The sequence below is a fragment of the Arvicola amphibius genome, chromosome 9 (assembly GCF_903992535.2).
Source record: "Arvicola amphibius chromosome 9, mArvAmp1.2, whole genome shotgun sequence".
NCBI classification, from domain to species: Eukaryota; Metazoa; Chordata; class Mammalia; order Rodentia; family Cricetidae; genus Arvicola; species Arvicola amphibius.
In genome coordinates this window covers 51,433,266-51,456,534 of record NC_052055.2, presented here as the reverse complement: position 1 = coordinate 51,456,534, position 23,269 = coordinate 51,433,266, and the positions used below count along the sequence as shown (strand labels likewise).

The window sequence follows — 23,269 nt, the reverse complement described above, 5'->3', positions numbered from 1 at the left end:
ATTTGGCTTCCAAATTCCAGGTTATGATCTGTTGTGGGAGGTCAGGATATCAGAACCTGCCCCACACCCAGTCAAGAATAGACAGCGGTGAATTAATTTGTTCATGCTAGTGCTTGGCTTGTTCTCACCTTACTGAGCCCAGGGCCCAGTTAATATGCTGCCATACTAGGGTGGGTCTTCCCAGGTCAGGAAACCCAGGTAAGAAACTCTCACAGGGCATGCCCCAGGCCAGCCTACCCTAGACAGTTTTCCTCATTGAAACTTCCTTCCTTTTCATGATATATCCTGTCAAGTTGACAGTCAAAATCAACCATTACAGTTCAGACAACCTTCTAGTCAGTAGCTTACAACACAGTAATTTTAGCAGTCCTTAGAATACTTGGGGTGAGGTTAGAAGGATCGTTGATAAAAACTAAAGCTGGGTGGGAAGCCTGCTAGAGGGAGCCTGCAGCACAGTCTAACACCTTTGAAGTCCAGGGCGACTAAGCGGCTGCCTCTCTTTGTGGGTGTCTGAGGGATCTTGCTGGGCCTCAGGACCGTGTGCCTAGCTCCCACTTGACGCCATTCTTAGAGGTGCTGTTCCTCTCCTCACAGCAGACAGTGCTGTGCTTCCCACTTCAGTTATGCTTTAGTGAAGTATAAGAGCACTGTGGCGTTCTTTGTATTATCTAAAGATTTGTTGTCAGGTAGGAAAGTAGATGTGATTTCAAAATTCTTTTTGGGTAAGATTTCTTATCTCTGCAGGGATTTTAGTTAAGATAAAGCACAATTTAACAAACCATGATGAAGAATCTAACGTTCATTCATTTGGGCTAGAATGATTGGAATGGCTGTTTCCACATGAATGCTTAAGAAACTTTAGTCCCCAATTCCTGCAATCTAGAAGCTTGCTTACTATTTCTTCTAATATTTTGCAATTGTCCTTTCTGTCCTTGGTGTTGAGGGGTCAGGAACCATCTCCCCATCCACAGGCTGATGTTCTAATGAAGACTTTTTTTAAAACCATTGTGAGCAATAGGATCTGAATACTATTAACAGGAAGATGAGATAGAATTCTCTAGAATTGTGTGCCTTGATTGTCTTCGCTGTGTTTTATGGCTTCTGCTGTTTTTTTTTTTTTTCTCATGGTTTATTTTTTTTATATTTAAAAATTTCCATCTCCTTCCCTCCTCCTCCCCCCTCCCTCCCCTCCTTCTCCCCTTTCTCTCCCCTCCTTCTCCCCCTTCCCTCCCCTCCCCTCCACCCATACCTCCCCTCCCTCCCTCTCAAGGCCAAGGAGCCATCAGGGTTCCCCACTCTATGCTAAGACCAAGGTCCTCCCAACTCCCCCCAGGTCCAGGAAGGTGATCGACCAAGCTGAGAAGAGATGAACTAAATTCATGTTTCCTTGTCAGAGTGTAATGGTACTCATACAGTTCCTGTTAGGAATGTTGGCAGATATGAGGGAAGGGATTAAGGGGACGGATAGTGGGGAAGGCACCACTCCTGTCCAGTTCCTTCAGTGGAACAGTGTGGCGAGCTTTAAGACTGGAGCTTATGCCCACACCAGAGGGAGGAAAGGGCTCTCCAGCCTGCATACCACTGCCCTGATAGAAGTGAGTTCCTGCATAGGCAGAAAGGGGAACTGAGGAGATCTTTCCTTCCAAAAAGATACATTAGTGTGTGTGAGGTCCTTTCAGAAATTTCTCCCTATCTTGGTGAGTACTTGGTAAGTGGAACTAATACATGCCACTGAAAAACGTTACCTGAGCAAATTTCCTGTGATGAGCCTGGCTTATGACGGGATGTAATGCGGAAATATTTGTGGATGAGTTGTGGCTGACTTGCTTCATAATGATCTGATTGTGGGGTGGGGAAGGCTTGTGAAGGGGCTTTAAAGGGAATTGGAAGAAGTTTCAATGAAGAACTACAGTTTTAAAATACTTAGGCTTCCTTCTTGACACCTAGTGCGGGGGACAAGTGAAGTCAGTTGTGCGTTCTTGGGAGAGTTGCCTCATGAGGTGTGTTGCTTGTGGAAAACTGGTGGAGAGGAAGGCATACGATTGGATGATGGAGTCAGCATTGTAATATTTTGCAGCTTGATATTCTTTTGCATTTTTAAAAGAAGTTGTAAACTTCTGTTTTTAAATATGGTAAAAATACCATTTAGTAGTAATTACGTGCTAACCTGTTGGAAATGCTCTCTTCTTGGCTATTAGGTATAGTCTGAAAACACAGCCCGCTGAGAAAATGCACCTTGCTGTTGTTGCCTGTGGTGAAAGACTGGAGGAAACTGTGACTATGTTGAAGTCAGCTCTCATTTTCAGCATCAAGCCACTGCAGGTCCATATTTTTGCTGAAGACCAACTACACGATAGCTTTAAAGACAGAGTAAGTACTTGACACACAGTAAGAACTTGAGATTTTACTGTCGGATAGTCTGCTGTACCAGAACTGTCTGCTCGGCAGCCTTCCCTCATAGGGAGGGAGCTCTCGAGGAGTCCAGATACAGTGTAGAGGAAGATTGGATTTTGAACAAGCATAGGCAACCTAATCCCCTGCCAAGTCTGAAGATTTTATTTGCTTATGTTACGTGGTAGTTCTTCATCTTTAAGGAGGGCTCTTATTTTTTTCTGGCTGTGGTCAGGCCATTTTCAATATAAGACTCTACCTCATGGTTTAAAATGGCCATTCATACTCCAGCCATCACAACCATATTGTATCCAGTATAAGGAGAAGAAAAAGGAAGAAAGAAAAATGCTTTTTTCCTTTAAGGGTGTACTTTACATTAATAGTTGAGACTTTTTTCTGTTTGGTATGAGTTTAATAATTTGATCGTAGCTGGCTGTTAGATTTGAAAATAGACTATCCACTCAGGGAAGCCTTGGACCTGCTAACAACAATTGCCCGTGAGGAATTAGGGGGTACGCAAAGAAAGATGACCTGCATCTCTTAGCTTTGTGTTCGGGGTGGGGGGTGGAGATGATACTTGTGTCTCTCATTCCATCCCACCCCACTCACCTCTCTGCTAAGTCTTGCTTTCAAGCTGCTGTGGATGTCTGTGTTTGATCTAACTATGTATAAAGATTCTTTGTTTTCCAAGTTAAATTAGTTCATTTCCATGTTGAAGAAAAAAATGCTGTTTGCGGCTTTTTAGTTTTTGGCCAAGAGCTTTAAATTCTACGAGGTATAAGCGGTGTGCTTGCACTTTAAAGTACTTGTAGTCATCTCTTTTCTATTCATCATCTTATTCTCTTTATCCAGATTATTTCTTAAAGTATAATTTGCTTTTGTTTATGTTTTGTTGTTGTTTTGAGACAGGTTTTCGACTGTGTGATCCAAGCTGACCTTGCACTCCTGTTGATTCCCCTGCCCGTTTCATGAGTGCAGGGATTATATAGGCCTGAGTACCGACCCAGCTCTATAACCATTTCTAGTTAAACGTTTGGCTTTGATTTTGATGAAAGAATATTAGATATATATATGATGGACCAAATTGCAAAATATTCCAATATTAAGTGAAAAATGTCAAAGACTTCATTTTGAAGTTAGTATTGAAAAGATCTCTAAGTGATCTGTAAGTTGAAAGGGAAAATGAAATTATTGTTCTTTCAAAATAGTTAACAGGGACACCAAAGTAGGGTGTCACAAAAGCGCTCTTTAACTATTGGAAGATACTTACACTTTTTGAAGGACTTGAACACAGTTGTACATCAAAGGGAGATTTTCAGTTTGGCAAAAATTCTATTCCATCTCCCCCTGACCATTTCTGTTGGTGTAGACTCTACCCCATCTCCCCCTGGTCATTTCTGTTGGTGTAGACTCTATCCCATCTCCCCCGGTCATTTCTTTTGATGTAAACTATAACCCATCTCCTCCTGGTCATTTCTGTGTGCTCTTGGGTAATTTGAACCAACAATTCTAAAGCTGGGCCTGTTGGCCCGTGCTCGAGCCGGGATTTGAGACTTGCTTCTGGAGAGCAACTGCTCCTTGTTTTACAGCTATAATAGCTAAGCCTGCTGGGATGATATGCTGTTGGAGCAACAGTGGAAAATTATGTTTGTAGCTGAGTCTGGACCAAGGCAGTGCTTTGAAGTGAGTTTAGGACATTAAAGAGGAATACTCGTTATAGATTTTTTTTAAAAAAATATATATATTTTGAGGGTTGGAGAGATGGCTCAGAGGTTAAGAGCATTGCCTGCTCTTCCAAAGGTCCTGAGTTCAATTCCCAGCAACCACATGGTGGCTCACCACCTGTAATGAGGTCTGGTGCCCTCTTCTGGCCTGCAGGCATACACACAGACCGAATATTGCATACATAGTAAATAAATAAATAAATAAATAAATATTTTTATGTTTATACATATACATACATATATATGTATGTATATGTATATATTTGGTCTCTAATGTTTTTTTTTAAATTGGCACTAGGTAAGTATTTGCCAGAATAGTTTATTAGGAATACCAGGGCACATTTAAACTTTACAGAAGTGGACTAAACTGGTGATATATTAGTTTGACACTTAATATAAATATTTTTGTATCATAGATACTATAGTAATAAATTGAGTGTTTCATTTTTCTGATTTTAACTTGTTTAGGATTGAGGAAATTCACATGGGTGAATGAAGGGCAGTCAAATTTGGACTGTTGAGTTTAGCAACCTGTAAGTGCTCAGTCACTTTTTGAGATAGGATTTCTTGGTTGGCCTGGAATTCACTGTGTTGTAGGCAGTTTGGCTGCTGAGGAAGCCCTGCTTGTTCTCCTGTCTCCTCTGCAGCACTGTGCTGGGGCCTGAACTCAGCTTCTCACTCTGTGCTTTATGACTGATCCGTCTTAGTGACCCTGAACACAGACTTAAAAACAACCTCTGTGCCTTAGATCGAGACAGTAAAGTGTTTGTAGCATATCATTGTGATTTTTAGATTTGAAATGTAAATGAAGGAAGTAATGGAAAAGAATCTTTTAACTGTGTAACATAAATGTGGTTGTAAGTTTTAGCAGTTTTGTTTTGTAGCTGTTGGTTTATGATGTTACAGAAAAGGTTGAAAGTAAAACAAATCTATATTGGTTTATGTCTTTAACTTTACTTCCTTCTTGTATTTTTAGCTTGATAGCTGGTCATTTCTACGAAGATTTAACTATACTTTGTACCCTATCACCTTCCCGAGTGACAGCGCCGTGGAGTGGAAGAAGCTCTTTAAGCCGTGTGCTTCCCAGAGGCTGTTCTTGCCGGTGAGTTGTTTTCTCTCCCAGTATGTACTTTCTTTCTATTTTAAACTTGAAGCTTAGTTTTATACAGATGATGTCTTGGTTAGTGTTCTGTGGCTGTGAAGAGACACTGTCCATGGCCACTCTTATGAAGGAAAGCAGTTTAATTGGGACCGGCTGACAGGTTCAGAGGTTTCATCCTTTGTTGTCATGAAGGAAAGCATGGTGGCATACAAACCAACCTGGTGCTGAAGAGGAAGCTGAGAGTTCTGCATCTGATCGAAGTCAGTAGGAGGAGAGACACTGATCCTGACTGGAACATTTGGAACTCAAAGCCTACCTCAAGAGACACATTTCTTCCTCCGGGGCCACGCCTCCGACTAGTGCCACTCTCTGGTGACCAAGCATTCAAATCTGTGAGCCTATGGGGCGTTCCTTTTCAAACTACCCCAGAAGAGTTTCTGAATAATTACATTTAAACCTCTTTGAGTAAACAAAGGTGCATGTCAAACAAGAGAAAAAAGTTTCCATAGAACAAGTCAAGGCTATAATAAATACCAGACGGGTAAAAAGTTTGGGGCTTTGGATTTAGCTCAGTGGTAGAGCTGATTCTCAACACCGAGAAACACAGAGGGTTTTTTTTTTTGTTTTTTTGTTTTTTTGTTTGTAATTTCTTTTGAAACAGCATTTCTTACATATAGTTGCTGTGGACTGTTTTAGCCATAAGAAGAAATATTTACCAGGTCTTGGTAGGGTGTGTGACCTGCAGGCCCCTGCTGAACCCACAGCTTGGCACTAATGACATTTCTGTCTTAGGCCAGTTAGCTTCCCTTTCCTAAGTGATCTTGAATCAGTTACCCAGCTATAAGGCAGGAGAGCTCAGAGACAGTGGGAGCCATTTGCTTACTAGAGCTCTTCTTTGGTGATTTTGGTAATAAACCCCAGGCTAACGTTACCCGAAGTTTGAGTTTTAAAGTAAAATTTAAAAACCACAGTAGTTTTTCAAGCTCTTAATGTTTAAAATTCTTATGGTATATTCAGTTTAAAAATAAATAAAAAAATTGCTTATGATAGTAGTTGGGTGGCAGTGGTGTACACCTTTAATCTCAGCACTTGGGAGGCAGAGGCAGTGAATCTCCAAGTTCAAGGCCAGCCCAGTCTACTGAGTGAGTTCCAGGACAGCCAGGGCTACAGAGAAACCCTGTCTCAAAATCCAGTAAACAAGCAAATAATTGCTTCATTTAAAATAAACAAGTAACTAAAATGCTTATGGTAGTACAAATGCTGATATTAAAAGTGTAAGTTTGCGCCGGGCCGTGGTGGCGCACGCCTTTAATCCCAGCACTAGGGAGGCAGAGGCAGGCGGATCTCTGTGAGTTCGAGACCAGCCTGGTCTACAAGAGCTAGTTCCAGGACAGGCTCCAAAGCCACAGAGAAACCCTGTCTCGAAAAACAAAAAAAAAAAAAAAAAAAAAAAAAGTGTAAGTTTGCCAGGTGGAGTGGTGAACACCTTTACACCTTTAATCCCCGCATGTGAGTTGGGGCAGGAGGAGTCTTTGGGGTTTCAAGGCCAGCCTGGTTTACACAGAGAAATACAAGACAGTCAACGATACATAATAGACCTCATTTCCCAAAAGGTAAAATAAAATAAAAGATATAAGTTCCTGGAAAATATATGAATTATAGGGAAGAATCTTCAGTTGCTTGTTAAAGTGGTCAAAAACCACCTGAGTAAATTAAGATTATAGTTTACCATGCCCAAGCATATCAATTATAGATTTAAGTTGTGATTATTTTCGTTTGAGTATTTCTTTAATATTTATTGTTTTGCTTTTTTGGTGTGTGTGTGTGTGTGTGTGTGTGTGTGTGTGTGTACATATGGGTGCCTTTGGAGGCCAGAAAAGGACATTAGCTTCTCTGGGGCTGGAGTTGCAGGTGGTTGTGAGTTGCCACATCTGGGAACTGACTTATTTCTTAGGTGTAATTTCTATTACTATGCTTTTATTAAAAAGATATATTTATAACTAATTATTCAAATATCTTTCCTCATAGTTAATCCTGAAAGAAGTTGATTCACTACTCTATGTTGACACCGATATCCTTTTTTTACGACCTGTTGATGATATTTGGTCATTACTAAAGAAATTTAATTCCACACAAATTGCTGCGATGGCCCCCGAGCATGAGGAACCTCGAATAGGATGGTATAATCGCTTTGCTCGGCACCCGTACTACGGGAAGACCGGGGTGAACTCTGGAGTGATGCTGATGAACATGACACGGATGAGGAGGAAGTACTTTAAGGTAACTCGATGCGTGCGCAGGGTGGTTGATTGCAGCTTCCCTTTCTCCTGGAGCCATTTGTTTTCCGTAAGTCCAAAACTAAAGTAGGGGCTGGAGAGTCAGACACTCAGTGATTAAGAGCTCCTACATGGACAGTGATGAGGTTTAGCATCTACACTAGGCAGCTCACTATTGCCTGCCTGTAACTCCAGCTCCAGGGATCAGAGGCCCTCTCCTGTCTTCTGCAGGCACATACAAATACACATACACATAAGTAAAAATGAAGCAGATCTTTTAAAAAATATGTAGATTTAGGGCTCCTAGGTAGGTGGCTTGGTTGTTAAGTATATCTGCTGTTCTCGCAGAGACCCAGATTCTGTCCCCAGCATCTGTGGCGGGCAGCTCACAACTGTAACTCTAATTCCAGGGCATCTGATGCTTTTTCTGGTCTCTAAGGGCACCAGGCAGTCACATGGGTGAGTGTAAGCAAAACACATAAAATAAAAATAAGTATATTGTGTGTGCGTGTGTGTGTGTGTGTGTGTGTGTGTGTGTGTGTGTGTGTGTGGTGTATCTCCAGATGTGGTGATACACACCTTTAATTCTAGCACTCAGGAGGCAGAGATAGGCAGATCTCTTTGCCAGCCAGAACTACATAGTTAAGGCACTGTCTCAACCCCCAATATATATATATGTGTACACACACACACACACACTATATATATATATATATATAATTGTGTGTACACACATATACAATATAATTGTGTATACACACACACGTATGAGATGGACAGATACGAAACTCTTTAGGATAATTGGATAAAAATGTGTTCATAATGTTATTTAGTGGCAAATTCAAGTAGGCCACATCAGATGGTATTTCTCATGATGAAGTAAAATAGTGTACCATCAAGTACTGCCATCTTCTAGACTTTGATTGCAGGAAGCGTCATCATTTTATAGTGGTAGGCAGAGAGAACTTGAATCTGAAGTGACATGCAGGCAGGGTTTTGGTTATCGACAAAGATTCTGCAGCCTGTCCGTCTGCCTCTTAACTTTGGCACCATAGTAGTTCAGTGGCCTGGAGTGAGTTTTGACTCTCTCAGGGTGTTTGTCATCTGAATGGTGGGATGGAGTTAACTCCAGGGGATCCTGTGCCCTCCCTTGTCCTTCACAGGTAACTGCATCAACAAAGAACACATATATTACTTGAGCACATACACATAACTTAAAAATTAGGCTAATTTTTAAATATCAGGTGAAACCAATTAAAAAGAAGAACTTCTGAGAAAACACAGACTTCCCTCCAATGCCTATTCTGTTATATCTAAGTAGGATTAAATTAATTAAATTAATTTAAGGGGTTTTAGGAGTCATATATTTTGCAATTGTATTTTTCAAATATTTTTCTGTGGCTTCTGGCAGATCAAAATTTGCATTATTTTTCCCTTCTACACAACTGTTTAAATCTTTGTTATGTAGAGTTTTTTCTTTTATTGTTTTGTTTTGAGCCAGGGTCTCTCTGTACTCCAGGCTATTCTGCAACTTGCTATGTAGACCAGGCATCTTCCCACTTCCCTCTGCCTCCAAAATGTTGGGGTTAAAGTTGTGTACCCCCATGCTGTACCAGTTTTTTCTTAAGTATGGCCAGTGTACTGCTTGTTGGTGTCACCACTGTATGCTAGCCTTTCCATCTTAGAATCTGTAGTGTGTCTCACGCTATTCTCTATCCATCACATAAAATGTTCTTTTTAGCGTTCCATTTTCTGGGTCTTTACAAAGATCTTGATTTTTTTTAAAATTCAGTTTGTCTCCCAGAACTGAATGAATGCAATCAGTGTTCTGTTGATGTATTAGTTAGAGTTTTCTAGAGGAACAGAACTGATAGAATGGGGAGGGGGGGGAGACACAGATGTATTTTCAATATGTGTGTGTGTGTGTGTGTATGCACGTACATATACATATGGGATTTATTGGAATGGCTTACAGGATGTGGTCCTGCTAGTCCAACAGTGGCTGTCTACCAACAGAAGGCTGGATGTGTCAGCTGGTCTTCATTGTGCCCTGAAATGCTGAAGAAGTAGACTCTCATGCTAGTGAAGGAATGGACTTGCCATCGAGAGTGAGGGCAAGCAAGCAGAGGGCCAAGAGCTTCCTTCTTCCATGTCCTTTATATAGGCTAGCAGAAAGTGTGAACCAGATAAAAGGTGGATCTTCCTACCTCAGAAGATCCAGTTAAAAGGTGGGTCTTCCCACCACAAATGATTTAGTTAAGAAAAATTCCTCACAGGTGCTTGGGTTTTAGTTAATTCCAGGTGTAGTTAAATTGACACGAAGAATAACCATAACAGTTGCATCTGCTCTTGCTTAATAATTAATATTTTGTTCAGTTTGCACTTATGCTTTGAATATTTACTATTTGTGGAGCATAAAGCTTTTTTTTTTGCTGTTCCATGTGCCAAACTGTGCTTGGTAATATCATGCCAGAAGATGGTGCTGTAAGATTATCTGCTAAGAATTATGGGACTTCTCACCAGCTACATTTGAGCCTTGTAGAATTATGAGTTTAGTATTTTTTTTAAAAAAAACTGTGGAAATAATTTAACACTTTGATTTATAATTGGGCTATATAGCTCAAGTTCATGACTGCTCTCAGTTTATCTGTTATTTCCTGACATTCACTCTTAACCACCTGAGTAGACCCTGTCTCCCCCTTCCCCCTTTTCTTTTGGCATGTCTTAAGCCAGCTAGAGGTGAGGATATAGAGATTTAAATAATTTCTAAACTTTTATATCTTTTTTCTTTTAAGAAGATTTATTTATATCTTTATTTCTGTTTGTTCCTGACTATGTGTGCACCATGTTTATATAAACCAGAAGGCTTCTAGATCCCCTTGGGCTAGAGTTATAGGTAGTTGTAAGCTTCTGGGACTTGAATTCCAGTCCTCTTCAAGAGCAGCAAGTGCTCTTGTCTGCTGAGCCATCCCTCCAGCCTGATGAAATGTTTTGTTGGGCACTAATGGCTTTACAGAGAAAGAGCTGAATGGATTGAGCATATGTAACTATGTGGGTGGAATTGACTGCATTCACAGTACGAGTTTTCACATAGCTCCTTTATGCTTAGGGACACAATCCATTGTTCTTCAGTATTGTGCATGAACTTGCTCAGATGGTCCTATAGAATTTACTTATTTTTAAAATGTATTTTCTCGTGCATATTTTTCTTTCTTTTTTCATAGCAAACAAATTTTAATAATATTAACAACATACTTCCATCTAATTTGATCTCCTCTTCAGCCACAAACCAAAATTGAGTATTTTCTCAACCCAAGCACATGGTGGTTGCACGACTGTGGCCCCAGTATTCAAGAAGTGAACGCGAGATCTAGAGTTTAAGTCTAACCTCAACTATATAGCAAGACCCTTAAAAAAAAATCCCGAGACTGATGAGATGGCTCAGCAGTTAAGAGCACATATTGCTTTTCCAGAGAACCCAAGTTTAATTCCCAGCACCCACTTCAGGCATCCCACAATCAGCTTTAACTTCAGGGGGGTCTCACACCTCTGGCCTATGCAGGCACCTGAACTCACACACACAGACACACATAATAAAAAATATTAAGGTGCAGGAGAGATGGCTCCATGGTTAAGAGAACCTGGGTTCAATTCCCAGCACCCACATGGCAGCTCACAACTCTCTGTCACTCCAGTCCTAGGAGATCCAATGCCCTCTTCTGGCCACCATAGACACCAGGCACGCACATGGTACATGGACAAACATGCAAACAAAACACCTATACATATAAGTAATAAAAATTTTGAATATATTAAAAGTTTTTTAAATGTGGATATTTTTCTCCATAGTTTTTCTATCTCTATCTGTAGCAAATATTGCCTTGGTTCCCCTGTTCAATAACTTTGGGCACAGATCATCAATCAATCTTTATGATTTGACTTGCAGTCACTTCCCAGATTGTCCCATACAACCAGAAGAGTTTGTTTATAGTAGAAACCATATTTAAATTGGCTGTTTGTATGGCTGACACCTGTTCTTGGCATTATGACTGTGCAGTTCCAATCTGCTACATAGTAACACTTAAAAAATTAAAACAATAAAAATTCATTTTTATTCTTTATATCTCTCCCTGCTTGGTAAGCAGTGATGTCCTATTGGTTAAACTATTAATATATACTTAGATTTTGTGTCCTGATCATATTTGCAATGTTGAATCTTTGTTTTTTTGCATGTATATGCACGTGTGTTAATTATACACACTCATGTTGCATGCATGCATGCATGCATGCATGTATGTATGTATGTACGTGCAACGGCCTAAAGTTGATGTCTTCCTGGGAGCTCACCAATTATGCCTAGGCTTCCTTGCACCAGCAATCCTCTGTGCCTCCCAAGTACTGGGATTACAGGTAGCTGCCATACCTGCCTGCTTTTGTCTGCCTCCTGGGGGTGTACAATCTGATCTTTATACTTGGGTGACAAGTTACCCATTAAACCATCTTCCCAGTTCTTTCTCTTTATGGTTGTGAGCCTTGCCTTTAATGGCTGAGCTGTCTCTCCAGCCTTTTTCTTTTTTGAGACAGGGTCTCTGTATGGCCTTATGTGGTTTAGGTGTGGTCTCAGATTTCAAGTACTGAGGTTACAGGTTTGCACCATCACACACAGATCCTTCCTTTTTCTTAGAAAATGATGAGCATGTTACTTAACATCTCTTATTTATTAGAGAAACAGAAAATACTTTCCTTGTATGTATTCTGTTCTGTGCCATATGTTGCATTGTGGAAGTGTTTTGATCTGTTTATTTCTACCTCATGAGTGCAAGGTTTATCTTTTGTTGTTTCAGGAACTTTTTCTGGGGAGATAAATGTCCACCTCTTCCTTAAAATGACTGTGATGACAAACCATAGTACAATGATGTCACTAGATCAGACTTGGGGAGCCAGACTTTATTTGGCTTGCTTATGGAGCATGGTTGTAGAGCTTGTTTGTTTTTACCAGAGAGTGGATTACTCCTAACAGTTGTTCCACCAGAAACATCTCACCCACACAGATATCAGCTTCCTCTTAGCTACACATGTGGAATCCCCTTTAGTTAACCTGCCACCTCCTGTATACACTAAGACCTCCCAAGACCTCAAGGTTGGGTGCAGACTTACATATAAATGGCTCAGAGGTGAGCAGAAGAAGTCTCAGCTAAAGATCTTCTACTGTTCTCATGTATTTTTATGATGGATATGACAGTTGACAAGGCTGATTGTGCATGTGACCACAGCTGTTCTGAAGCTTAAGGCTCTTAAGCTCACAGGAAGTCATCAGACAGCAGGCATCCTGCCCTGTCACTCTCTTGAGTCGGGCTCTCATTGGTCCTTGGCTTGGGTGATGGCCAGCAAACCTAGGTGATCTTCCCAGTTCCTGCCCCACCCAGTGCCATGGACATAGCTTTTTTACATTGATACTGAGGGTCTGAACTAAGGTTCTCATTCTTGAGCAGCAAGTGCTCTTAGATGCTGAGCCATCTTCCCAGCTCCTTGAAAATCTTTTCATATAGTTTATTGTCATTTCTGTTTCCCTGTTGTGAATATCTGCTTTAATTGTATATTTATGTACTAGTTATATGTACACACATTCATATATTATGTATATGCACACATGTATGTGTATTCTTGCACGTGTACACACACACACACACACATACATTCTGTGATGAAGTGAAGACTGTGTCCTTAAAATGGCCTCAGGTTTAGAATCTATGTCATTTGTTACAGTTGGGGTTGAACCTGATGGAACGTGGTAAGAGGTGCTCAGTACAGGCCCAGTACAGTGTCTGGCTGGCACCTTTATTTTGGCACCAGGACTACTGTTTCTTTTTTTTTTTTTTTTTTTTTTTTTTTTTTTTTTTTTTTGGTTTTTCGAGACAGGGTTTCTCTGTGGCTTTGGAGCCTTTCCTGGAACTAGCCCTTGTAGACCAGGCTGGTCTCAAACTCACAGAGATCCGCCTGCCTCTGCCTCCCGAGTGCTGGGATTAAAGGCATGCCCGGCTTACTGTTTCTTTTATAATTAAAAGTTTAAAGAAATTGTTGAAAATTAATCAATAAAATAATACAAATAAAGCTTTAACACTAAAAAACTGTGCTTCCCCAGCATTTAGGAGGTAGAGAAAAGCAAGGGGTTTGAGGCCATGAGTTTGAGGTCAGCCTGGATTGCATAAGGTTGTGTGTTCAAAAAAAAAGCAATAAACGACAAAAATTAGATTGAAGTGGGTGGAAAATAAAGAGCAAAGAAAGAAAACTTAATGAATTTGTGTACTGTGGTACAGTAGTTCCCCCACTATCTGAAGAGAATACATTACAAGACTCTCAGAGAATGCCTCAGTGAAGAATGGGTTGCTAGGGAATTTTTCCCTGGGGAGGCATGAACAAATGTCCACTTACCCCAGACAGGGCACCAGTGATGTGTTCCTCAGCATCCTTGCCTTACCAAGCTACGAACTTTCCATGGTGGGTGTGATGATGCAGTTTGTATCTTAGCATTCCAGAGGCAGAGGCAGGAAGATGGTGAGTTTGAGGTTAGGTCTGGGCTACATAGTAAAAACCTTGTTCCAAAAAACGAAACAAAACCCACTTTTCATAGTCTTTCCCTTAAGATGAAGATATGGTTGATCTGTCATCCTCCTTTCCTTTCCTTGCTGTCTTTTGTCTGTCTCAGTTCTGTCCCTGCTGTTTCTTCCTTCAGCCCTCCTCACATTTAGGGTAATAAATGACACATAGTTTTGTAGCAGAGGAGTTTTCCTCTCTTTGTGGCTTTGTAATGGTTGCTAAGGGAAGAATGGGAGCTGCCATGCTACCACTTAACCCTGAATGCTGAGACTCTTCAATGCTTTATCAACAGAATGATATGACAACCGCACGGCTGCAGTGGGGCGACATACTTATGCCATTGCTTAAAAAGTACAAACTAAACATCACGTGGGGTGATCAAGATCTGTTAAATATCATGTTTTTTCATAATCCAGGTAATCATCTAAATTCCTTTAATTCTTTGCATTTGTAAAAACAATCACAGATTAAAAATCAGAAAGCAAGAAACAGTGGGCTGGGGCTAGCTCCCTGGGAGATGCTTGCTTAGCACATACAGTTCAGTCCTTGCTACCTCAGGAAACAAATTTGTTTGATTTTTCCACTTATTAATGGTTGTCAGTATTTTCATTTGAAGCAGAATTAGACTTGAATATTAATTTGGAAATCCAAATATCAAGAATAATTTTTAAGCAAAAACATTTGCAAGTGTTAATTCTGTAAATTATTTTGTGCTTTATCGCTTTCCTGTCATTGGGCTTTTCTTTATTGTAGAAAGCCTTTTTGTTTTTCCGTGTCAATGGAATTATCGACCAGATCACTGTATATACGGAAGCAACTGCCGAGAAGCAGAAGAGGAAGGAGTCTTCATTCTTCATGGAAACAGAGGTGTTTACCATGACGACAAGCAGCCAGCATTCAGAGCTATGTATGAAGCACTAAGAAATGTAAGGTTTGCTCTCCTGAAGTTGTCACTTAAATTTACAGTGTTAGGAAGATTGGACATACAATGTGAAGGGTTTCCTTTTCCTGTGTTGTAAGGTCATCAGCTCCCAAAATTTGGCTTTGTGGTTTGTTATAGGTTCTCTTTCTCTCTGCACATTGCTGAACACAAATTGTATATAATATCCTCTTGACTCCTAAAAACTGCAATGTTTTTTAGTAAGACTAAGGATATTTTTTTATTAGCCATTATACAGATGCTCTTGCTTTGCATTTTATCTTATCAGCAAGGTTGTAGCTTTATAAAATCATAAGGGTATTTATATAAGTTTCTGAGAGGAGCCTAACCAGGGACTGCTGGAAACAGCATGACTGAAGACCGAGCTATCTCTGAACTGTGGGTGCAGGCTGTGCCTGCTGCAGTCAGCCCTTCCAGTGGTGCCCATCTGTTAAAAAGCGGCTGTCCAACAAGAGAAATAGTGTTTAAAATGGAAAGCCAAGTCAAAGCGGGAGCACTCTGATGCTCTGTAGGCTTGGGGTGGAACTTTCCACCCAAACATTCCAAACTGTTCCACCCGGTCCTGCAGCCATTCAGTCCCAAAGAAACACACAGAGGTCTATATTACTCATAAACTGGTTGGCCTATTAGCTCAGGCTTCTTATTAACTCTTAAAACTTATATTAGCCCATAATTCTTGTCTGTGTCTGAATGACGACTGCAGACTGCGTCTTTCCTCTTCCCAGAATTCTCCCCTTCTCATTGCCTTGCCTCTGCTTCCCACCTGATCGCCCCACCTATACTTTCTGCCTGGCTACTGGCCAATCAGCATTTTATTAAAGAAGTACAAAAACCAAATCTTTACAGGGTAAAACCATTGTCCCACACCATTTGGATATATGGATGCCAGGGACTGGGGTGGTGCTTCCACTCAAACAACTAGATGTTAGTACTTTCCTGTGGCGTGAACCTTAGATCCTCTCAGAAAGCAGTTGATTACTCCATAATAGTCATGTCACTGTTGCCCCAGTGAGCACATCTTGCCTAGCAGGTCAGTAGTTGGCAGCATCTCTTCCATCAGTCTGCATAGCACCTTCCAGCGGTGCTGAAGCTGAGTCAGCAGGGAAGTAGCTTCCAGTGTAGTACCAGCTTGATTTGTAGCTTTGGTTTCTTCCTCTAGGTGAAATTACCCCCCAGGGATAGTCTTGGTTTACTTTTCTCAGATTTTAAATTAAATTTATGATTTTGGTTTTCACTAACTTCAGACTTTCATGTAAAATGTTCTATTTTCAAGACTCATCCATCTTTTAAATAGAAAATAGTTGAAAACACTAGATCATGTTTAGTTATTGCTATTATTAGAAATAATAGCTATGCATATTATTTCCACTTAGTTCTGCAATGTGTTTCACTGTGTCACTTGAAGATTTATATGTTGTACATTATAGATGGAAGCTGGTCAAAAATATACTTTAAAATTATTAGGACTATAAGCATGTAGCTGATGTTTCCTGGTTTAGTTCATAGACAGTCTTGTGCATTAAGAGCTAATGGGAACATAGGTGGTATTTAGCAGTTCTCAGGTGTGTTTATCCTCGGGTCCTTGTGTGCAGTGTGTTAACAAATTTTCCGTTATAGAAAGACATGTTTGAGGTTTGTCAGTGTCTGTGTAGGGAGATTGGATTTTCCTCACTGTTTCAGAAAGTTCAGTTCATAGTCCTCTGATCATCCCATTACCTGTAGTAAAACCTTACATCATGGTGGGAGCTGAGCAGAGGAAGCAGGGAAAGGAATTAGAGTGCTTACGTCCTGTGTCCCCTTCTAAGAAATGTCCCCAGAGATTTAACTTCCTGCCACTAGACACCTCCTAAACATACCACCACCTCCCAGTATCACCACGATCTAAGGGCTAATCCAACATGTGGATCTTCTGGAGACATGGCCAAAGTGTAGTAAGTGCTGAACCTCTGTGGGAGGCGGACAGTTTCACTCTTGCTGCTCTGTGGCCATCGTGTTCGTGGCTAGGCTCTAGGCCACTGTCAGCACTGTCACCGAGTGCCTTTCAGGAACGGGAATGGCGTGCATGGAAAGCTTGCCCCATTCTTTAAATGAGCCTAGCTTTTATTAGTTTCTCCAGGTTCCTTTAACAAAGCTTAGCCGTTTTCTACCAGTTTCTCTGCATCTTTTCTGCTCTTGAATGTGTTCTTCCCTTGGCTTGGGATGCCTTTCCATTGCCCCTTTCTGAAGCGTTCAGAAAGACATTGCCCCTATCTTCAGAGATTCACCATCACAGACTCTTTCTTTCTCTAATAGTTTTGTTTAATTCACTGAAAATATTGATTGAGCATGGACTTCATGTGAAAATAATAGAAGTTGTTAATAGTTAATACTTAACTGATAGAAGAACTTAACTTGAAAAAAATTAACCTTTTATTTGTTTTGTTGCCTGTTGTATTTCTTTTCTAGTGTTCTTTTGAAGATGATGCCGTCCGTTCCTTATTAAAACCTTTAGAACTGGAATTACAGAAGACAGTTCACACGTACTGTGGGAAAACATACAAAATATTTATCAAGCAGCTGACAAAAAGCATAAGAAGCCGTTATGACACACCACCAAGGGAAAGGTGACTCTTCGTGACTGCTGAATGACGTGAGTGAAACAGTGGAGCATCAGAAGGAGTGAAGGAATCATGGGAGGAGGATTTGGAAGGCGTTTCTGTCTCCAAAATAACCGTCTTCTAAAGAGGTTAGAAGAGCAGTGTATTCAATACCATGAAGAATAAGTTAAACTCTGGGGCTCCAGGAAGAAGACAGTTTTGGTCTCTGATATTTTGTAACATTACTTGGTGTCATTCCAGTGTTAAGGAAAACACTGAACAGTGTGGCCCATGGAGCTGTGTTGGCTCTTGAATCAGGTAAATAAAAACAGTGGTGGGGGGTGGAGGGAGAAGATGTACCTCGAACACAGTGGAGACATTCAAGCTGTGAGTGTAGCAGTAACTTTATGTCAGCACTAACCTCACTTTAAAGTGTGAGACAAAGTTTACAGGGGCAGAAGAGTTCTGTTTCTTAAGAAATGTGATGTAACCAATGTAACCATTGACAATCTGTGTATCCGCATACTTTCATCTCTCTTCTACATGGCTAGTGACAATCATGTTTGAAATTATCTGTAGGTTTTTTATGTAAGCTGCACATTTAGAAATTAGCTGGATGAGGAGGGAGATATAGTGAAAACTTGGGGAGGTGTGTGTGTGTGTGTGTGTGTGTATTTGTGTGTGTGCGCACACGTGTGCATGTTGAGAAAAGTTTTTTTTTTTATTTTGTATGTTTTAAACTGTCTTGCCAAACCTAAGCTCTAAGATATTTGGGGACATTTTTGAAATCACTTTAAGTGAAAAATTACAGCTTTACTGGGCATTCTGGAAGCAAATATATATTATGCTGATAATAAAGTGAGAACCTTAATTGTAGCACTAGCGGGAAGTGCAGCGGACCAAGTCTACAGGCCTGTGAGATTAAAGTGGTCCATTTAGACTTTCCTTCTACCTCAAGTGCATCCAGGATCCTTTCCAAGAGGCGAATGCAGAGCCTTACTTTAGATTAGACAACTGTGGAAGGCAGTTCTGAGGAAGAGAATTTTTATATCTAGCTGTAGAAAAAATCGTTTTGATTTAGTTCATGTGCCTATTTCCTGTTTTGAATACCATTGAAGGCAGTTGCCTTTTTAAATGGGGACCATTACCCTTGCCATTTTTGTTTTGACCCCTAATGTAACTGTGGATTCTGAGTGGGTAGCATGTATCGTGCTGTGGTACGTAGCTCATCTTACCCAGTGCTCCTGGATTATTGTCTTTTTCTCTTGGGTGTTAATACTTACATGGAGAACGGGAAATTATGAAGGAAACATATCATTTATGAAGATCCTGTATCCTCTGCAGTGGATATTCAAAAGCAGTGATCATTATAGCTTTTCTAAGTCCTACAGTTTAGCCAGAGACATACTGAGAGAAGGTTTAAAACACAGTAAAGGTATTTGTGGCTTTGTGCCCAGAAGAGGGATTGTGAGCCAGCTCAGTCCTCTAGAACAGATGGACTCAGAGGGCAGCAGCCATGAGTCCTTGGCGGAATGCTGTGGTAAGGTAGGAACCTGTGAGCTGTGTTAACGTTTAGCTTCTTAGAGAAATGAGAACCTATCCTCCGAAGTTCGGCTATTCTCTGAGGGTGCTTGCTAAACACAAATGACCTACATATACTGTAAGTAGGAGTCTCAAGAATTTTTTTAATTTGAAGAAATTAATTTTAAATGAAGATAAAGAGATAAAATTTTTAAATGAAGAAATTAAAAATTATGTGAAGGTGGACTAGGGCTGTTATAGCTCAGTAGTGAGAGTGCTTGTTTAGTGTGCTCAAGGGCCAGCACCACAACAAAAATAAGTGACAAGGAGTTGGAAGTCTCACACAGTGGCACTCACTGTTCAGACCTGTTACCCGTCAGTATCTTACCATGTTTACTCATATATTCCTTTTGCTTACATTAAAGTCTCAGGCATCATTTTTTGTCCCTGCAGTGAATGTTTCAGTAATTACAAGTAACTACAGTAACTATATCATAGCTAGCAAAAGTGGCAGCTGGCCTTTGGCTTCATCTCATAGTCAGTCCTTAAACAATTTCCCTGCTTGTCTCAGATGTGCACATGAGATGATGATTCTGTTTTTAACGAGTCCTCGGAAGGGTCTGGTCCCAGGTAGTTAGGAACTACTGCAAAGTAGTCTCCATCTTTAAGGTTGAAGTTGTGGTCACAGTTATTGGTACAATTGCTAAGTTGTGTCATTTTTGGATAGAGGAAGCAGTTGGAGTTATAGGCAAGATAGGGATTTATATGAATAAGTTAAGATTTTATTTTTTTTCAGTAGCTGGAAATCTCACCCCCATGGGCTTCAGTGTGATTGGCTGATGCAGTCAAAATTCACTTGTATAAAAAAAAAAAAATTTGAAAAACCTCTAGAAAATATATTGTAAGAAAATGCAGTTTTCGCTTATGAAGAAGAGAGCTCGTGAGCTCTGCTGTTTATCTTTGACACTGCTTACTCCTGGCTCTTACCTGCCTCCTGTCAAATACCAGTATAGTGACAAGAACATGTTGGGAACTGGCCTGCATTGCCTTCTTCGTGGGCTTGAGGGGCATTCTGTTGTACACAGTGCCTAAGAAGGGAGGCTTGGGAAGGTGATGCAGGAAATTCAGTAGCTCTGTAGCCACACCAGTGTTGGTGGAGGCTGGCTTACCAAGGGCCTACTCCTGAGGCTGAATGCCTTTTGACTTATCCTCCAGTGTAGACTTGCTGATGGTATGTGGAAGGATTGTGTTTTTAGGGGAGAAAGTAGAGACAAGAAGGATGATGCAAATGAATTGTGAAGAGAAAGGAAAGGAAAGAAGGTAGAAGAATGACGGAAGGCTGAGTGAGCAGAAAGATGGAGCAACAATGGAAATGGAGAAGTGGAAGTGGAGGAAACGGGAAACATGGGGTACCCTGCCTAGGTCGGTGTTTGCCTGGAGTCTCTGGGTGGGGACGGCAGAGCCAGCCTGGTTTGATTTATTGATACCAGACACGTTTCTTGGTCACTTTATTCACTGGTCCTTTAGTAGCGGTTCCCAGCATTCTTTGTTCTCTCCCAGGGCCCCCATTGTGAGCCAGGACCTGTGGAAACACACATGCTTTGGTGTCCTTCAGCATCTCCCAGGGGAGGAAGGCTGTGAAGGGAACTGCTTCATTGTGTCTAATGTGGTGTGGCGGTTTTCCCAATAGTAGGCCAGTAGGGGGATCACTGCCCTGCCTGGAGGGGCTGGACCAGTGGTCAGTCTGTACACTTCTCAGTGGGGATACGCTCAGTTGAACTGTTGTGAGTGGATTCAGGAGGACAGAATATGGTAGCAGCAGTAAGAGCAGTATTCATTGTCAGGACAGAGTTGGCCCGATGGTTATGAGCACGTGTTCCCAGTATCCACATGGTCCACAGCTGTCTGTAACTCCAACTCCAAGGCATCCAGCACCCTCTCCTGACCTCTGTGGACACCACACACACATGTGGAGCATATACTTACACACAGGCAACACACACATAAAATAATCTAAAGAATTCAAGATACTCATTTTCCTTTTCAGTTGCTTACATTACATTGTAACAAATAATACAGGTACAGTCAGAGCTTCTAAGATGTTTTAGAAAGATGGTTGAGGTGTCTTTTTCCAAAAAAATGTTTTTGGTTTCTTTGAATAAATAGAGAAGAAAAATAGAGTGCAATAATGTCAAGTATGGGGCCAGTTATCCATTTGTTCATGTGTGATTTCAAGTGTCTTAACTAATGATTGCCTTACATTTTCATATTAATGGAGGTGGACAGAGATGACCAGTACTGCAGGAATCATCTTTTCTACGTTGCCAAAGCAGCCCTTATTGTCTTCTAAAGCCTGGCTGACTCGCTGTGAAGTTTGTTGTTCTTTAATTCATTGACAATAAAGCTAGATTTTTAAAACTAAGATATATAGATTTAAGACAGCTGTCTAAGAGCTGCTATAAGGATTAAAACTGGGCATGGTAGCACACGACCTGTCACCCGACACTCGGGACAGTGAGGTACATTCAAGGCCACTGTGGCCTTTCCTGAGATTTTGTCTCAAAAAGCAAAAACAAAACAAAAAAACCAAAAAACAAAACAAAAAAAAGAGAAACAAAAAAACAAAAAGCTAAAAATGTGTGCTTTTTTAATACTATAGTAATTAAGGACCTATGAGAAATCGTATCATAGCATATTGGCCTGGGCAATCTACAGTTGATTACATATCAGTGACAAATTTACTTTTGAAAACTTGTCACCTCATCCCAACTAATATTGAAAGTATCTATTGGGATTTCCTTAGATTTTTCTATAAATTGATGTTTCAAACAATTGGGAGCTTTGTGGGGGAATTTCTCTCAATAATACTGTGAATACCAGATATTTTACTACCAGACTTGAGGACTGATTGGAGCCTTCGTCTTGTGTGGATTATGTGTGCCGTTGAGCTACGAGAGCGTATTCACACGCACAGCACGCCGTGACAGCTCCTGAAAGTTAAGAGAATGTGATACCGTACGCCATTTAAAAACTCAGTTGATTTTTACTGTGATAGTTCAGTAGGGGACTTCTATTTGAACCGTTACAAATGAACTTTTTTTTTAAAACTATAATAACTGTTTTCAATTTTTATATAAAATCTCTTCAGGGAATACTGAGATGTTACAAAATAATCCATAGCTTGTGGCATTGCTGTAGACTGCTATCTGATCAGAATTGAGCAGAATATGCTGTCATATTAAATAGTGACGTTTGAGAGCTGCATCGGAGATGTTTGTAGTGCTGGATCAGTCTGTGAGCTGGAATTCAGACCTGGGGTTTGCTTCCGCCAGGTGTTTTGCATGAGTCTATTAGTGTGCTGTGTAGAGTTGTCTGAAACTACAGGAAGGCACTGGGATGAACCGTGCTGTGTAGACAGCATCGTGATGAACCGTGCTGCGTAGACATTACTGTCTCGAAACCGCTTTTACCTTAAACTATTTTGGTTTTATAATAATGTGAATATTTTGAAATATCTTACTTTTATATCTTGAAAATTCTTAAAAAGGAGTATAAAATTATAGATTTGGGGGCTAGCTTACCAATATTGGAAGATGCCTTATTCTGTTTTGGGAGGGATTCAGCTCTGGTTTTTCTTGAAAAACTGTATTGCTGTTACTAAATATGTACTCAATAAATATTGGATTTTCTCATGTGTCTTAATTATTTTGCCATGCAGAACTATTTTACAGACTGAGCAGATGACTCAGCAGTTAAGAGCACTTAGTGCTCTTGCAGAGGACCTGAGTTCTATTCCTGAATTAAGATCCCCAGCACCTAAGAGCCAGGAATGCTGATGCACACTTATAACTCCAGTGCTGCTGAGGGTTACAGGTAGATTCTGGAGCTTGCTGGCCAGCTAGTCTAGCCAGTGAACTCTGGTTCAGGGGGACCCTCTCTTAAAAACCTGGTTATGGTGGCACAGAACTTTAAAATTCCAGTACATGGGAGATGGAGGTGGGTCTCTGTGAATTGGATGCCAACCTGTCTATAATTCCAGGCCAGCTAGGGCTACCCAATGAGACCTGGTCTCAAAACGAACAGTGCCCCATGACAGAGGAAGGCACTCAACATGAACCTTTTGGTCTGCAGATGTGCCAAAC

The 23,269-nt window shown here is 40.7% G+C and overlaps 1 protein-coding gene across 2 annotated transcripts in view; it reads left to right on the top strand.

The window, feature by feature from the left end:
• Gxylt1 (glucoside xylosyltransferase 1) overlaps positions 1-22,829 on the top strand; it is a 36,358-nt gene extending 13,529 nt beyond the window's left edge. For both annotated transcript variants that reach the window (XM_038343506.1, XM_038343505.1), the window contains 6 exons: positions 2,199-2,370; positions 5,092-5,217; positions 7,246-7,497; positions 14,383-14,506; positions 14,844-15,016; positions 17,476-22,829. In XM_038343506.1, coding sequence (XP_038199434.1) covers positions 2,199-2,370; positions 5,092-5,217; positions 7,246-7,497; positions 14,383-14,506; positions 14,844-15,016; positions 17,476-17,637 — 1,009 coding nt within the window. In that variant the 3' untranslated portion in view covers positions 17,638-22,829. The remainder of the gene's footprint in view (positions 1-2,198; positions 2,371-5,091; positions 5,218-7,245; positions 7,498-14,382; positions 14,507-14,843; positions 15,017-17,475) is intronic.
• Positions 22,830-23,269: the final 440 nt, after the last annotated feature.